The sequence below is a fragment of the Drosophila santomea genome, chromosome 2L, assembly GCF_016746245.2.
Source record: "Drosophila santomea strain STO CAGO 1482 chromosome 2L, Prin_Dsan_1.1, whole genome shotgun sequence".
NCBI lineage: Eukaryota > Metazoa > Arthropoda > Insecta > Diptera > Drosophilidae > Drosophila > Drosophila santomea.
In genome coordinates, this window is record NC_053016.2 from 7,099,142 (window position 1) to 7,117,189 (window position 18,048).

Genomic DNA, 18,048 nt, shown 5'->3' on the forward strand with positions numbered 1-18,048 from the left:
TAATACGTTCTAATCGATTAAATAGATATGTATAAGGGAGCTGTGCGTTTAATAAAAGAAGATGCGAACTGATACAGTTGATGGATATTAGTATTTGGTTAAAACGTTTTGCATAACATTTGCCAATCATTTTGCTGAAATAATATATTGCATTACTAATTACTGATATATGCACTAATTACGAATTACTGATTTATGCACGTAAATGAGATTTAGTGCGAGAACCCAAAATTGGTTATACGATATCATTGGCAGCCAACTATGTATTCATATTTCCCTTGCCCGAGAAGGCTTTTGCTCATTATGCAACATCTGTTGGCAAAGACAATTCGGGCAAATAGGAAAAATCTGCCGGAGACAGAGACAAATGGAGTTATCGAAACCTCATTATAATGGCTGAATAGCAAATGCTGCAAACGAGTCGGATTGCCAACTTCAAGTGGGAGGCAAAGCAAATCGAGTCGGGGGTAAATGCAGAGTGGATGGTATGAAGCAATGCAATACATCAAATGTCAAAATGCACTCGAAAATCAACAGCCAAGATCTGGGCATTAATCACACTGTACAATTGACCAGTTGTAGCTGAAAAGCAGGGAAAACGGCGGAAGAGCAGAGAAAAGCCCTTGTAAGCTGAGCGCAAGAACTTTAAAGAAGATGTGCTGCCGCCATTCATTCCGAACATTGGATCGCCGCCACTTTGCAGAACAATTTTTCAAAATTAGCCAAAGCATCTCGCCGACGCCGTCGTTTTCTTAGCCCTCTCAGACGAGTTGTTACCGGTGTTGGGGGCCATTTCCCAGGGAAAGCGCCAAGTGGGAGCTGCCAAGTGGGTGGGGCAGCCAATCGAGCACGTCGAAAACTAATTTCTCTTGATTACGCGACGTCTCGCGAGAAGAAGTTGCAAAAGAAGAACGCAGCGCATCCAAATTGGCTTTGCCACTGCCGATTGAACGGATGGGTTGCCTCTTCAGCCGCTCGTCTCGCACTTCAGTATCTGAAAATACACAGTGGAAAATAATAATAATATAATCTGGTAGCATCCCAAGAAAAAAACAGCTTGATGGGAAAGAAACACGTTCGAATATGACTAACACCGCAATGTAATAAATCCTGCCACATTCCCCAAATATAATTTATAAACGTAAAACATCTAATAATAATTTCAAGTGCTCTCTCCTATGTGATGTCACATAGGCAATGTCCCAAAGGCAGACACGCGTTTCTCACTTAGCGACTGTCGCCGACTGCTGGGAGCACTTTAAATGAGTTACTGCATCCCAATCTCTCAGCTGGAAAATATGAAAAACCATTACACGCTCAGCACCGAGCACCGAGCACCGCGGATTTTCATCTTCAAGTGCCTGTCAAAATAATTAAATGGAATGGCCCCGGGACAAAATGCAGCCAAACGATGGCTCGCATCTCATCTAATCAAAGTCTTTGACTTGACTAATGTTGCATTTAGGATTCGTGGAGTTGGGATTGGTGCTTCGGCGAAGTGCGGAAGTGCCAGTTAAATGGGCGTAAAAACGAGGGAGTTCTGGGGGAGCTGCAACCATTTTTTATGACTCTGCCTTGATTAATGGAAGGTTACGTGATTTCTGGCATAGTTTGGCGATTAACTTTGGCCCCGGGATGCGGGAACTTTGGCTTCCTCACACGAGACTACTTTTCAGTTTCCCACTCCCTCGGGGTTTAATGAACTCTGAGGAGACTGTAATGTGGGTGGGCGAGGGCTTTTAATAATAGTTATGCAGATGATGAACATGTGACAGTGTTCAGCATGCCGGGACTTAATTGAAAATTCCAGGCCCTCATTCTGGCAAAATGATGTGATTTCAGAGCTACGCAGCTTAATGATTTAATGAAAGGACTGAGTACCTGCTATGGATGGGAGTTGCTTAAGTTTCTTTTATATAACTATTTTACCTCTTAAACAAGATGTTAGCTTTGCTCATCAATTCCATTGATTGTACTTTACCGCAATTTGCAATTATCCATTTCAGCCGCCTGAAGTGAAACACAAACTAATCCGCAAACTTTCACTCTCTTTTTTGTTGCAGGTATGTTATACAACACTCGACTCGGATAGACCCCAACCTTTGCCACAAGGACCTGGCCTGTCTGTCTGGGATTCCGGGCTGATTCCCCTCGGACATTGTAGCCCACAACACCCACCTGCAGTGTCAATATTTACACACACTCAGGACTCACAACAACCAACCAAACAAAACGAGGCGAGACGAGACGATGTGATGTGACATGGTCAACCCCGAATGGATCGACCTCTGACCTTCGGGACGCGTACCCTTTCGTTTTGCTTTTGGCCAGCTGTTAAGCTGTGCGTTAAATTGCTAAAAGCCTTTGCGGGGCTTAAACTAAAAGCTTCCCGTATGTGTGCGGCCAATCCTCCAGTTTTTTTGGCCACGTTGCTCTGTGGCTATTAATCAACTAAACGCTGCAACTATTTGAAAATGGTCAGCACACAAACAGTCTGGTCAAAGTTGAATGTAATCAAAATTTTAGACTGGCCAAGCTCGTTTAAGCCGAATACAGCAACACCAACGAACAACGAACAACAGCAGAATGTCAACCGAATTTTTCATGCTTCCTGTAGAACCAAAAAAAAAAGAAGAAGTTAGAATGAACAAAAATTCGTCGCACATGTTCATCAATCAAAGCCATAGCCCGTTGTTTTTATGGCCCACGCCTCGAATATGCAAATAGTGTAGTATATTTTTTATGTGGCAGCCACTTTTTTTTGAAACTGGATCCTCATCAAGGGTATGCGATAGGCAGAGATTTGCCAGCGATTTGTTTTCATAGTTTGCTGATTGAGCGCGGGCAACTGTGCGAAAAAACCAACATCGATGGCGAATGTCCGTTGAGATCTGGCCGAAACAAAGGACGTTAGTTTAAAACCCTTTCCACTTGGCTCTGCCATGGATTTTAATGCTCCGCCGCGCTTTTGTGTCATTGTCACCGCTCTCTAATTGCGCTAACCATCAGCACACCTCCGTTCGCAAGAGCACCCCCACCACAGGCACTTCCATTCCCACTTCCAGTGCCGCTTCCATTTCCACTTCCAGTCCCCATTCCCCCGCTGCGGCAAAAAGTGTTGAAAAGCACTTGAGTATCCGAATAGTTCTCTTTTTTTCAGTGGACAAAAGGCGAACAATGCACTCGTAATTGTATGCGGTTAGTGAGTTAGTTCCCATTGTACATTGTACTTGCCACCGCTTTGTTCTTCGCCCTTCCTCCCCTTTTCTCTCAGTGCTGCGATATGTGAGAAGTTTATCGGCTATTAAATCACTTTAATGGGTTTCGGGTTTTTATTGAAATCGGTATGATTGAGTGCCATTCCCATGGACATCGATGCTGGCATAAGAATAATAAAACGCCTTAGGCCTAACTTGTTAAATCTGTAGCCTTAAACTTAATTAAATTACCTCCAGTTTCTTTATCTCCCACAGAGTTCCTAATTATTTTAAGTAATTCTGTGAAATTAAAAATATTTCTTAGGCTGCCAACTTACAGGGGAAAGCCCTTGAAAAGTTTAATCCCATACAATCTCAGTCGTATGAATACCATATGCTACCAACCCGTCCGCTTCTTTGCACCTTTTTCCTTCTGCGATAAAGTTTTCCCTTCTGTTTTTTGCTGTTTTTCGCCTCCCGCTTTTCCGAGTTTACCGAGTGGCACCGCCACACCCGTAATCCCCTACAAATGTGCCTTATCTCTGTGGCACAACTACGACGTGCAGGGGGCACCAAAATATAATCCATGCGGCTCATCAGAACGCTCGGCAACAATAGACAACAGGCAACAGCCAACAGCGAACAAAAACACACAATCCATGAATGTGGAATTATGAAAAACACACATAATTCATAATTCGTTTTTAATAACGAAACGGAGAGGGGAATCACTTGAGCACACGTGCAGGAAGCAGCCGGAAAACACTGGGAAAACTCGAGGTGGCACAGGAAAAACCTGGTACTGTCGACTTTAATCCGTTATCTTGGAAATGCTTTTCCCCTTCTCCTCTCTCTCTCTCGTTGTGACAAAGTTTTGCCATTTCCCCCGGCTGATTTTCCAGCTTTTCCACGGCTAGACGCATTTGTCATCTTATTCGGCGTCAGTTGTTGTGTATTTCTGATTGCATTTTCTATATTTTTTGCATTTTGCCATGCACTTTGCATATGTTTTGCCGATTGCTTCGGCGTCAGTTGGTGTTTATGGCGTCGGGGGATTGTTTATGGAACCCGGACTAACCGCACCAGCATAGACTTTGCTTACGCAGAACACCCAGAATGCAGTGCCAGTTCCTTCAGCCTCCGGAGTGATTAATCCTCTGCATAATCGAGTGAACGACTTCCAGTTCCTGGCGAACTCCATAATCGGATAAGCTGCCCTTAATCTTTCGATATCGTTAACTTCACAATGGGCCGCAACGAAAGTGCTGCACTTACTCACTTCCCCTGGCAACCCCTCGTCAGAAATTGGGCTCTTTATGGATCACTCAGCCTCCCAATGCTGGGCTTATATGGTGCACAATTCGATGGAATATATTGTAATCAATTTGGTAAACATCTGTCGATGACGAAGCCTCAGCACGCGTCCCTGGCGACGACCGATGCACATCATCCCGCTCCGAAATGCACACGTCGCCGATTCCCAGATGTGTGTCCGGATTCTGGGTGCCCCACTCAACTACTGTATTTCAGTCTTTCAGTGTTTCTCCATTTCAGGAGGGTTGATGACAAAACGTACGCCGCCAATACTTCTCCATCTCCCCTCTTCATTTTTGAAGATCTTCCATCGCCGCTCGGAATTCTCAGCGTGTCCCATTAACACTTCGCTAAACTGCGTAGTTTCCCAGTGGAAATCGAGGGTGGTTTTTGGGAAACCCGAACTATTGGTATACCTTTCGGTTAGGAGAGCATTTCGGGGCTAGGTAAACATATTTAACGACCCTTCCTGTTATGAAATGCTTAATGAGGCCCGACATGTGTGCCTTTGAGCGGGGCAAGTCACATAGTAGTCGGGTAATAACTCCCTGCCACTGAAAATTTTCAATTAGTTGAATTTATGGGACAGTTCCGTAAAATTATTCCTTCACTTGGCGCATATGACTCGGGCGATTTTCAAATAATTCTCCTCATTCCTCAACTCTGCCTTGTTAATTGGAAAAAATTGGTTCTGGTGGGCGACACTTTTCTGTGACGGCGCTAGGTAATTTGTAAAAATGTCTGGGTCGTTGCATTTAATTACGATTATCTGAAGAATTATGTTTTTAATGAGCACAACTGGCACTGCTGTTTTTTAAATAGAACTTAAATTATTTTCAATAATTGCGCGATAAAAACTTCATGAAGCTCAGCTCCTCGAAAGATAAGTGTATTGAGAACTGATAATCTTCCAATGGAAAAGTGCACTGTAACTACCAATTGATTGATATAAAAACATGTGTACCAGTGGCATTTACTTAATGTTTTCCGTTTGAGTTTGTCCTATCACATCACGATTACTTCTCTGCAAGGAGATTCAATTACCAATCCATGGCCCTCCCCATCAATATCGGCTTACACACTTCGATCCCAGTTGCCATTGGCCATAAATCTAGCAAACACGCGCCTGCCACCAAATCGCGTATATGCGATCTTTCGAATAAACCAAATTCAGAATGTCCAGGTCACGTGGCGCACGAAATAAAATGCAACGCGAAGGCATGAAAAATTGCATCATTCCGGCGAAAGCAAAAAGGGAAACAGCAGGATGGCAATAGGGTCAGCAGTTTGGGTTCCGAATCATCATCTTGTCAGCTGGAAACCTTTCGGCCTCAGCTGCCTCGTTCCCAAGAGAGCCCAAAGTTATAATTAAAGCTGTGCAAAAATCATAAATGCCCGATCATAATGGAAGCGAACTGCAAACTGTCAGTTGCGACTGTCAAAATGTTTGTCGGTGCATCTGCACCTCCAACCGATTTATGTAGATGTACGAGTATATATATATCGGGGAGATAATTGCCCGGGCCCATTGAATAATGTGGCATTCGGGCACTTTGGCAGCATTTTCAATTAATTAAGGCCTGCCAGGCATGCAGCAATGTGCGATGCGATGCCGTTTGCCATCCGTCACTCAAATTTCAAATGTCTTTGGCCCAGTTCGCTGGCAAACGAGATGCATGTTCATCTCGAAACGTCTTCATTCGTCGCTGATTTATGGCTTATTAAATTGCATTTGGCCCTGCGGCTAACGGCTGCCCATTTGTCAGCTCGAATTTCCAAATTTCCCACGCAGCCAGCCTTTGGCCAACGTGGCCAATTCAATGTCACGTTAACCAAAAAGGCACTTTAAAAATGCAGTCGTCGGAGGAGAGAAAACTTTGGCCACATTTCCTGCGGGTGCTGAAAACATAAGCCAAAAACCACAACGTTGTTCGCTGGTTTGGGCCGTTTAAGTTTTGATGTCGAACTTGCTGTTGATGTTGCCCACGCAACCGCAATGGAAACATAAGGCCTTCAATGCCGTCTGGGCTGCAACTTTTCTGTGTGTTTTGGCCCTTTTTGCACCACTCCAACTCCCAGGGCGGTATTTATGCGCCCTGGCATTGCATGAAGTCATTTGCATTTCGCGTTAATTTTACATGCAAATAAATGTCGTATTTAAATGCAATTAAAATTGTTTACCCGGCTGCATTCCGCCCAGAAGAGAGTACGTGTGGAAAGGTTCGACTGGCATGCCTTCACATAAAGTTGCGTGTCCTGGGAGTCCTTTCGTTTGCCCACCCCCTCACAGGAGCCACTGAAATGGGCTGCTCCTTTATTTATGAAGTCGCATAATGGAAAATCAACTTGCCAGCAAAGCAATTCGTGGTTTCAGTTGTATTAACTGCAATTAAAGCATTTCCATATTGGGTTATTAGTCTAAAATAGAAGAGAACTAATTAAAGCATTAAAATATAAGAAAACTAATTAAATATTTTCTCTGCTTCGAGAATAAAGATAAAGGATTAAAGACTTCACAGCTTTCCGTTGCTTAGCCTCCTCTGCTTTTCCTTTGGTTCCTGAGTAACCCACTATATTCTGAACGGCTTTCTTCTCTGACTCATTTGGCAACTTGAGTCCCAACGAAGTCATCTTTGTGAGTCAGGCTTGCTGATCAGATTTCACCTCTTGATGACAAAGTTATTCGCTTTTTTTAGGCCAACCTTTCCAGCGAAATTGATGCAGCAAAATATTTATCTTGCAAATTTCCTTATCGAAATGCCATTAAAGCTTAAAAGGATTTCGGTTGCCAAAAAGCCCTGTATCGCAACAACAACCACTTGTTGCTTCATATGCTTGATTCCCTTGTTGTTGTAGGTGCTTTAAATGTTGTTGCTACTATTGTTGTTGTTGCTGTCGTTGTTGTTGTTGTTGGCGGCATGTGTGAAACGACGGCACTCGAACAATTTTCGTCGCACAACAAGCAAATTTCGTTGTCGAAATACGTGAAATTTTTTCACAGCCACTTCACAAATTTGCCAGTTGTTGTTCGGCGCTTTTGTTGTCGAGTGTACAAGTGTACACGAGTGTGTGTGTATGTGTACACTGTGGGTACACTGTGCTACGTAGGTGGCATTGTCAGCGGATCGCAGCTGCCGGAGCTCAGCTCTTTGCAACCGGAGTACCGACCACTTGACATTTCGCCAAATTAGTTGCGCCTTGATTTTCGATGCCGGGGATTTGGTTACTCAATTTGACTTTTCGGCTTACGGCTTAGTGGATACGGATACCCATGGTTACTCATCGGATTTGGCGAGCGAGTTGTATCCACTTGTGCGGAAAATGCCAACCTCGTTGTTGGCAATTGATGATCTAATAGATGGAACTGATATTTATAATGGCATAAGCACTTTAATATTTATATATGAGACATATAATTAAAAAATAATATTTTTGGAATTGATTTGAAAAGATTCGACTAGCTTGATAGATTATATATGTGTCACAGCTTATTTATATATTTTATTTTAGTTTTATGAACTCAAATGTTTTTTCGAGTGCCAAATCGATACAGTTTAGTAACACCCTGCATAATCCATGTTTTGACACGCTCCATCGCTTGGAGCTTTCGCCGCTTGTTTACACTGGCAATCTGCGGTATCCACTTGGATCCCGGTTCAATTAACATGTTTTCTCGCTTTATGGCCGGCTGAGAGAAATGCGAAACTGGCAGCATTTAGCCAGCACTTAACCCGTCGCTGGTACGTCGTCCCAATGGCCACCGCTCCCCGTAACACTTAAAGTCACATCTCGGAGTCGCAATCGCAATCGCCACTGCGAGCTCCAGCTGGAAGCCATGACCAAGCCGAAGACCACTTTGTGGGACATTTAGTGCAGAATGCGAGCAGGCAAATTATGGGAGCCATCAATATTGCGGAATGGCGAGGCGGAGTGCCGAGGAAATCAGTGTAAATATTAGTTTTTAAATGAGGCAGCCAGTTGTTGGGTGGCAAGTCGAATCACTTCCAAGGAAACGAATAACTAAGGGCGTCAGGAAAACTGCAGGGTTATTGCACTTTGCACTTGTCTTGCTTAATAAAATTATTAGCACACACAAAAGAACTAGTCATTCCTTCGTCACTAATTAGACATTAATATATTCACTGCCACTAGAGAATAACTTGAATAAGTTTAAGCTGAAGCTTTGCTTACTCGATTTCGATCAGACCGATAATGGCACATTATAGTTTTAATTAAATTGGGAAATACCCCTGACCATCTTGGAGGCAATGGCATTCGTCCGAAAGCCCGGCTAATTAGGGAGTCCACTCCCGTTTTAGCAGCAAATTGAGGGGCTCTTGACATATTGGGTAAATTTATACAAATTAAATTATTAAGGAGCAGCCGACATGCGGCCCGTTTCCCAGTTGCTCGTCGGTTTGTCAGGCTGTCAGCATTTTGCTGGATGCTTCTGCTATGCGGCTTGTCACAGCCAGATCGTTTGGTTTGGTTTGGTTTGGTTTGGTTCTGTTGGATTGTGTTGGGTTGGGTTTTGCCCCAAGCCCGGAATTCTGCAGCATTGTTGATGCTTTTATTTTTGTATTTTTTTTTGTAACCCCTTTGGGGGCAGCGAATTCTGCGGGCCGCAGCTACCAAAACTTATTTTTCACTCGCATGATGCGGCAGCAGGGTTTCGGAATAGGGGGACTTATCCCACGAGAGTCCGTGTCAAACATGTTTAACAGAGGACTACCACAACAACAATATCAACAACAACGGAGGGAACAACAATGCATCCGACAGCAATAACAATAACAAACAAAATGAAAACCAGTTTGGGTTGCCCTGCTGCCGCGCTGTGACAATCAGAATAAAAATAATAATACCCAGCACAAACATCGCCGAAAAAAGAGGAGCAAAAAGAAGGCACCGAAAATGTTTGCAACTGTCACTGGAACAACGCAAAAAGTTTTCGAGTTTTGTTTCCGTATCGGGTTTATTTTTCTACGGTTTCACAAAAAAGAAATCCAGCGATTGGGATGATAAAATAATGTTTTATTTTCCCTGCAGCTCTGTGGTTTTTGCATACATTTAAAGATTAGAAAAATGGTTTAGGCATTCAGTTGCGATTGCGGTGTTAGAATTCATAGGATGCGATTAGAAAGGAGATCTCCATCTTCTTGACTTGGAAATCAGCCCTTAAACAAATTAAAGATGACATAACAATCCCCTTTCATCATTTGTATAAACATATGCGGCTTTTTTGTGACGTGATTGCACGACATGAAGTCACCCCTCTAATAATACTGCTTTTTGATATAAAAGCTCCCCCATTTTGGTGAGCGAATTTGCGCACTTTTATGACACTAAATGTCACTAATTTGACACGAAATGTCAGCGCAACTAATGCGAATATGGAATGTGTCAGAAAAATGCATAACTGGCAAGTTTTTTACCAGCTTTCTCTCGTATTAGTGGCCACAAAATGATAGGGGCAACATCAGCATACTCGTATACATTGTACATATATGCTGAATATAACGAGCCGAAATTAGGAGCGAGAAAACGAGGATGGCAATTGCTTCTTAGTTGGTCCCTCAGTGACCATCCGTATAAGGAGTGGAGTGAAGTGAAGTAAAGTGAAGTCGGCATTCCCGCGAAGCAAATCCAAATAAGGTCAAAATTGCGAATATGATTTCCGCTGAATTTCCCCCTTTTTCTCCAGTCGTTTCCATGCCTTAATCCTAATTTATGCGCAAGTAATGATGAAGACTGGCGTTGTCCTTTCGCCGCAGAAAGAGTGGCTCTTTCTTCCGCCGACGGGATTAAGTGGCTTTCAGCTCTGCAGCCAGCTGCCGTTCTGCATTCTGAGTTATCCGGATTGCGGACAATGGGGAATGTCTGGCAGTCAGTCTGAAATTGACTTTGGGTCAGACGACAGTCGGAAAAGGGCTTAGGTTCGAGGTTCAAGGCGTTCGTAATGAATTGTAAACGCAGACACGTGTGTCGCTTCTTCGGTCTTAGCTTCTCCGGGTATTAGCAATTTCGCAATGAAGGGGGCTCTACTTTGACGGATCGAAAGTTCCTCAAGAACTCACCCCTCTGCGGTCATAACTTGGCCACTTCCCGTCTCGACTTTGCCCATTCCCACTTCCCATTCCGCTTGATTGGCTAGCACACTCAGAAAAGTATCTCTATCAGTTCTCTACTAAATTCAATCCCTTATAAAATAGTTCCTTATATGGACTTGATCCATTTCCTAGACTTTTGATTGCAATATCTATTTAGTCATGAGCACTTCTAAAGTAACCACCATAATATGATTTTCCCCAAATTTGAAAGCAAATTGAAATGAAAGCAGCAGAATATTACTTTAAAGCTAATTTAATTTATTCCAACTTATTTATTATTCCAATAAAATTTTGTGTGATTCCCAACGAGTTTAATAACAACAATTACCCTTATTTTTAGTTTTAATTGGAAATTTTTGGCTGTGCATAATTTGTTTTCCAGTTGTGGCAAATGTGCTGCTGACCAAATGCTGCCAACGTGTTCCACTTCACGGCTCTGTTGTTTTAAATTTGTCATGAAAATATTTTGATTGTTGCGCATTCGGTTGCACCACCCCCCTCTTTGCTGCCCTCACCTTTTTTCCCCTCCCCCCAGCGATTGCGACTCCCCGACGAATAGTTCAAATATTGTTCCACACACCACCGGGGAATTTGTTTGGCATCTATTTCCCTGCTCCGGCAGATGAGTGCACATGCTCTACAAATTCCACATACGTTTTCCAAATTAGATTCTGCGGTTTTCGAATGTCTCTTTGTGTGTCAGTCTGCGCTGCTGCCCGCTAGGGGGCGCCACGCCGGGTCGCAATCAATCGCCGATGGGGGATTCCCCCTCGAATGTTTATTTGCTCGTTTTTGTTGTTTTGTTGTGCCTTCCGTTGCGCGTCTATTTCTATTTCCATGCTGATTTCCAATCTTGTTTATTTTTGCTTTTGCCTTTGCAAATGTTATTTGCTCGAGTCGCTAATTAATTAGACGAAGCAGCAGCTCAGTAGCTCAGTAAGCTGACATCTTGACTCATTTTTAATCGGCAAGTTGGCATGCAAGCCAGGCAGAAAAGTCCACAGACGCAGCCAGAAACAGAGACTCATAATCCAATTTAAAAAACCATCTCCGTCAGACGCTTCCTTTGACTGCCACATAAATCAATGGGACGCGCGCTTAAAATTCATATCTTGTCAGAATGTAAGTTGTATTTTAAGCTTTTTATCGGGCCCCAAAAGGCGGCTGCAACGCGCCTCACATTACTCATGCCCCGTCGACTTGCAGCCGAGAAAAGGAAGCAAAAGCGCTGGTTATGAATGGATAAACGAGCCGAAGGTGGTGCGGCGTCTCAGTGCTTCAATGCCTCAGTGGTGCGGTGGTGCGTGGGTGAAGGGCGAAACTGAGACGGCAAAAGGTAAGGCACAAGTCAAATTTGGGGGCCACTTCTCCACTTCAGCGCTTTCGATTAGGGTGATTCATGATTCATTCAAATCGAATTTGTTAAGCCTTTAACTTCCATTAAACAACTTGTACTGCATTGTATTTAGCTAACTGATAAAAGCAAATAGCAGAAGTAACACATGTCTTTTGCTGAAACTGCAAAAGTGATGCTACCAATTGCATCGTAAACCTGAATGACAGTACTTTGATCCTGCTTATATTTATGATGATCCAAGGCAGTAAGTTCAGAACTCCGCAACTAATCATTGGCAATGGCTCACCCTACCAACTCCGAAAGTAAGACGTCGAGGCACCATTACTTTTTGTGGCTAAATCTTTTGGCCATTTAGGCTATGTGTGCGCCGTAAGCAGAGCATCAACAACTCAATCGCCAGGGCCACGTGTTGCATGTGCAGCACGAAATGGCTGTAAATATTATTTATGTGCGTTAATGCCAAACACCGTATTCGGATCGGGCTCAAAGTGAGGCGAACATGTGTCCAGAGTGCCGGCAACACGAGCTACTTGAGCGGATCTCATATATCCGCAGCTTTATGCCTCAAATGCGTTATAATTCAAGCCCGAATACCTGGCCACCTGTTCGTCGGATATCTGAGTCGTTGTCACGTCGCCGCCACTCCACTCCACTCCGCCATAAATATTGCTAACTATATGATGACATGTTTCATAGTTTACGCTGCTGTGTTGATGAGTTCTCATTTGGGGAAAATCATCGCACTTTCAGCGCCAGCGTTTCATTGCCTTATGTTGCACAATCCCAAGATAATGGCTGCTGCAACTCTGATCTACGATTTCTGCCTGGCTAATTCGCTGCCAACGAGCACGCAACTAATGAACCTCAGTCTGCGGCACGATCCGCGCTGCACAATATGGTTTATTTATAGCAGAACACTGCGCCGCCGGGGCAACTGAATTATGGGCAACATTACAGTGCAGCACTGAACTGCAAACCTAAATCATTATCTAGAATATTTGCACTGAAAATGGATTAGTGGGATTATTGATTGATTAATTAAGAACTTTACGCGTAAAAATCTATCATTCATTTCTCATATTTAAATGAGGATAATATGCAATGTTGTATTTTTGTTATAAGATTAATCTTTAGTGCTTGCAGGCCAGTGTAAACCCACCATACATACAGTAGCTAGCAACTTGTTGCCAACGGCGGCGCCAAGCAACATTCTGTTGAATTCACGACTGCAAAGTCGCCACAAAGTCTGCGATTCTAATCTTTGGCTGTGGCCAGCCTATATCCCCCTGTTAACTATACAAATTGTGCGATGTCGTGTGTTAGGTGAGTTTGAGTGGGGCAGGGAGATGGTTGTCAACGCTTTTGTGCTGCCTTTTGGCTTATTGCCATTTGCAAGAGAAGGAATCTGGCATCTTTATAGTTTAGTACGGAACGCAGACTCATTTGGCTTTTATTAGCGGCGATAAGAAAATGCCAGTCTCAAGTTACTGAAAATGCCGCAATGCTTAAATATTACAGCGAACTGAACATTAAAGAGCATTTCTTAAAGTTATTCCATCAAAAGTTACTTTGAGTTACCTAATGTTCTTTTACCTAAATGAATCTTATTCATGGACTTTTGTGATATCTGGCAGCCAGCTGAAATGACATTCAGACAGCAAAATTGCATAAATGTCTGTAGGAAATGTCCGTAATATTTCATCGTTTACAGAGAACATTTAAAATATTTAACTGCTAAATTAAAGCCAACTCTCGATGTTTCCTGCAGCTCGTGAGTAACTTGATACTCACAATTTAATGGGTAATTTCATGTCCCATCTGGCGGTGACTTCCCGTTTTTAAGCCGCCCATGCTGGCGCTCACTTTCAAGCACATTGTTGCTGCGTTTATCATATTAATGTGAGTGTGAGTGACTGCCGCTGTTCGCCGCGTCTCTTAACAACTTAATAATTTATTGGTATCTCCTCGGCTCCCCCGCGAAACATGTGTCACATGGCCACGTCAGAAGCTCCGAAGAAGATGAGGGCTCTTGAATTATTTACACGATTTGCATGCGTGGCAACTTTAAAGATGTTGCGTCTGTGGAACATAAACATGTCGTATTATTATTATTTTTTACTCGCTGATAAAAGTTTTGCCTTTTTTATGGAGCTGCGTCGTAAAGCAAAAGAATCCCGGCCAAGCTATCTAGCTCGCAAAAATGTTTTGAAAAGGACGCGGAGCAACAGGAGAGGGCAGCTTATCAATGCAAAACAGACTTTCGGCTTTATTCCGTCCACTTCATATTTGAAATGCCGCCCCCTCTTCATATTTGCCACCCATCCATTTCCACCATTTCCACCATTTCCAGCATATTCATCTATTTCCATCTGCATTGTGCATGAAGCGTTGAAGCAACCCTTGAGGGATTAAATTTCAACAGTTCGCCGCCCGCGTTGCGCATTCTTGGCCAGCACTTTCCCCTTTGGAAAATCCCTTTTCCCCCATTTCCATTTGCCTTCGGTAGCTTTTCAGTAGCTCTTGCCGACTTTTCGACGCTTAGCCATCTGTCTGTGAATTTTTCGGAAAATGGGTAGCGCTTAAATAGAGATAGGGCATACAGCTAATGAATGTAATCGTCATAAGCTGCCCTTTTCGCTGCGGAAGAGCCAACTCATTACGAGTTCCTGTCTACAGAATATTTCCTTGTAATTGGGCTGGATTTTGGGGGGTGGTAGTCGAATCTTTCGGAGAATTATGAACGCAAATGCATTCAATTTAAATCCGCTCTTGGGCGCTGTCCATCAAATCGGTTGTTTATGGGCGGGTTGGGGAAGTTTCTGTGAGAAGGATTTCTAAAGAATTTGCAACGATTTATTCGGTATTTTTAGTGAACAATTTTGCTTTGAAGTAAGCATTTGCGGTTAGTTGGGAAAGAAAGCGCTAAAGCTATGTATAAATATGTATCACTTAAACAGCAAACAAGATACATATATTCAAAAATTTCTGCATATACCTGAAATGTATTTAATGTTTAGGAGTTTCTGCGTCTAACACAATCCAACAGTAACAAAACCGGGATAGCAGAACAAAACCCGCTTTTCCACGTTTCGCTTGGTGCAAGGCCATTGTACTGTCGTACCTGCAGCTATTTTGATTTGATAAGCAAACAAAGGCGACAAACAGTGGCAGCAACATGCAGAAAAACACAGCGACGACTGGCAAATAGAATAAAATAATCAGAAAACAAACGCGGAAAGTGGTAATGAGTATACGCCGTGTCGGACAAAGGAGCAGAAAATGGGAGGAAAAGCAGGAACGGAACTTCGTTCCCTGCTTTTGCTGTGTTGTCTGGAAAAGTGAAAAGCATGTAAATGCCCGAGGGCGAGCATTATGAGGCACCCCACCCCAAACCAGAGCCCACTCCGATTTCTATGCGCTAGCCCGAGAGTCTGCCAGACACTTGAGCCATCCAGCCGGCTTCTCGACATCCAGCTGGACAATAATTGTGCGAGGGTTCCGAGCCCAAGTGTCCTGCGGGCAATGACAGGGCCGTAAAAAGGAAAAGGGGGAAATGGCAGCATATTAAGCAAAAACAGAGAAAGCAGAGCCCTAATGCTAATGAATTGAAATTTGTTGGAGGCGCAGGGGCGTATGAGCAATTTAATTGCTGAGCAAATTGCGCGCGCTGATGAAAATTGAATTGTTCATTGGGTGGCGTGGCATGGCATGTCACTGTCGAGTGCAAATGTTTTCAATGCCGCAACAGCAACATTGTCTCCCCGAAAAACATACACATACAACAAATGAGGTTTGCCAATGTCGGCAAATGGAAATGGAAAACGAAAAGCTTGCGTGTTATTTATTATTGCTCGCCTACAACTCGGCTCGGCATTGTTTAAATGATTTTTCAAGCGATTTATTTGCGGTCTGTCTTGGCTGTGAACTTAATGAATTTTCCCCGCGGAAAAGCACTCGACTTTGACGTGCAACTATGAAAATAAAAACGTGAACTGTCACCGCGGGCGTGACTAAAAGTTGCCATAAAAGAAAACCGTAACCAAAGCCGTAAACTTTTATTACTGCACACTGCATTCCAGCGCTGTTTCTCATTTTAATTTTCGCGCTGATGTCATTGTCCTCGTGTCTGATTTTTGCATATCCTTTCGTGTTTCTTTCCAGACGGAGCTCTCGCACAATCTGCAACAATTGTCGGAGAAGGCACGTTCCACGACCGAGTTCATTCAGCGGCTCAAAGGCATGAGCGACAAAGTCACGGTAAGTGGGAAAAAAAACAGCGAAAAATTCGGCTAAATCTGTATCTTATCCGTATCAGGAATCCTGCATGGAGTTCGAGCGCCTCGTCCACGCCCAGTGTGAGGCACTCATTCAGGCCATCCACGACAGACGCGAGTATCTGCTGGAGGCCATTCGCATGGACAAGGACACCAAGATCAGGATACTCAAGGTGTGCACATCTTCCTTATTACTCAAAAGACCAGACAAAGTTATACAAATCATTAGCTTTCGATATGTATACACGAGTTTTTATCCTGGAAGTATATGAAAGTTGTTCACATTTCCTAACATACATTTTGTTAAATTACTAGTAATATAATTTACTAAATATACAATTTGCTTTTTAACTGACAGGACCAACAGTCGAATTGCACTGGCAAGTTGCAGCAAACCACAGGACTCATTCAGTTCTGCATTGAAGCTCTAAAAGAGACTGACAGCGCCGCCTTTCTTCAGGTGCGTTTTTGTGTTCAACATTTTACCAGTTCAACAGTCAATTAAAATAATTTTAATTCCGCTGTGCAGGTGGGCTCCATGCTCATCAATCGAGTGACCAATACGGACATGACCTGGCACCAGGAGGTCACCAATGCCGCCCCTCGAGTCTCCCCCATTGTGGATTTGACCCTGGACGATGCTGCTTTGGCACGTGCCATTGATAATTTGAACTTTATACAGATGAGAGGTAAGTGCCAGGGCACTTTATTAAAAATGCTTAAGATATGTACTCTAATAGCTATGTTTGCTAGCCAACGTACTACGAATTAATAATTGTATAGATACAACAATTATAGAAACTCTTGTAGAAAGAATAGAACTTGTGTTTAACTAGAACTCCTTGAGTATTTATACATATGTAGAAAATTTCCCACCAATTTCAAGCTGCAAACTCCATGTTCAATATTATTGTGTCCTCACCAGCGGTGAATTATTGAGCCCAACTGTATGTGCTAGGCAAACCCACCTCGTAAATATTGTCACTAATTACGCACATACACACAGACCCACCCAATTGGCCAAAGGTGTGACTTTGGCCCACCCTGTAGGCACTGGCAAAAACATAAACAAAAACAGAGCCTCCACTCAAAACAAAAGGGGAAAGAGCCCTTCAATCGAGGGTCGTTTAGGAGTTCCGGCTGAAGGGCTTCAAAAATAGTTTGGGGAACTCCCCCGGGAGATGGGCTCTCAAATTTAGAACTAGCAGAGTGTAGTTGCTGCTGACAACTTTTGGGGGAAAGGAGCACCCGAAATAGATGCCCCTCAATTAAAGTGAAAGTGTTGAAATCGGATAGTGCACACACACACACAGACTGCGAAATAACTATTAAGATACATTAAACATCTGATATGGCTAACATATTTGTGCTTTTCTTGCATCTTCCTGTCATTCTGAATGTGCCGCTTGCTATCATTTAAATGAATATACCCATAAAACCAAACAAATCATCTAAAGCCGTCAAAGATGGAGATGAAAGATGTCCGGCAGGTGAGCAAAAACCACAACCACTTGAATGCAAAACATTTCAAATGAAAAAATCAATACACAAATTAAGTTTTCGTACACAAGACAGAAACACATGCAGCTTGATTCAATAATTTTTTTTCTTCTGTTTTTGGGAAAAACTGATTTTTTGGTGCTATTGGACTCCCTCTCTCTCTCTCTCACACACACACACACATGCTCATTTACTCACTCATACACACACACATCGACCTGGCTTGTCGGCCATTTTGTTTTCATGGATTTTGGCCATTGCTTTCCACCTTTGTTTTCCGTTCTTTTCCGTTCGAC

The 18,048-nt window shown here is 43.2% G+C and overlaps 1 protein-coding gene across 2 annotated transcripts in view; it reads left to right on the forward strand.

Moving 5' to 3' along the window:
- LOC120449192 (E3 ubiquitin-protein ligase TRIM9) overlaps nucleotides 1-18,048 on the forward strand; it is a 76,771-nt gene that overhangs the window by 52,293 nt on the left and 6,430 nt on the right. The window contains exons 2-6 of one of the 2 annotated variants that reach the window (XM_039631550.1): nucleotides 16,140-16,235; nucleotides 16,294-16,425; nucleotides 16,611-16,712; nucleotides 16,782-16,941; nucleotides 17,710-17,742. In XM_039631550.1, coding sequence (XP_039487484.1) covers nucleotides 16,140-16,235; nucleotides 16,294-16,425; nucleotides 16,611-16,712; nucleotides 16,782-16,941; nucleotides 17,710-17,742 — 523 coding nt within the window. The remainder of the gene's footprint in view (nucleotides 1-16,139; nucleotides 16,236-16,293; nucleotides 16,426-16,610; nucleotides 16,713-16,781; nucleotides 16,942-17,709; nucleotides 17,743-18,048) is intronic. The other variant, XM_039631560.1, reaches the window with a different exon arrangement.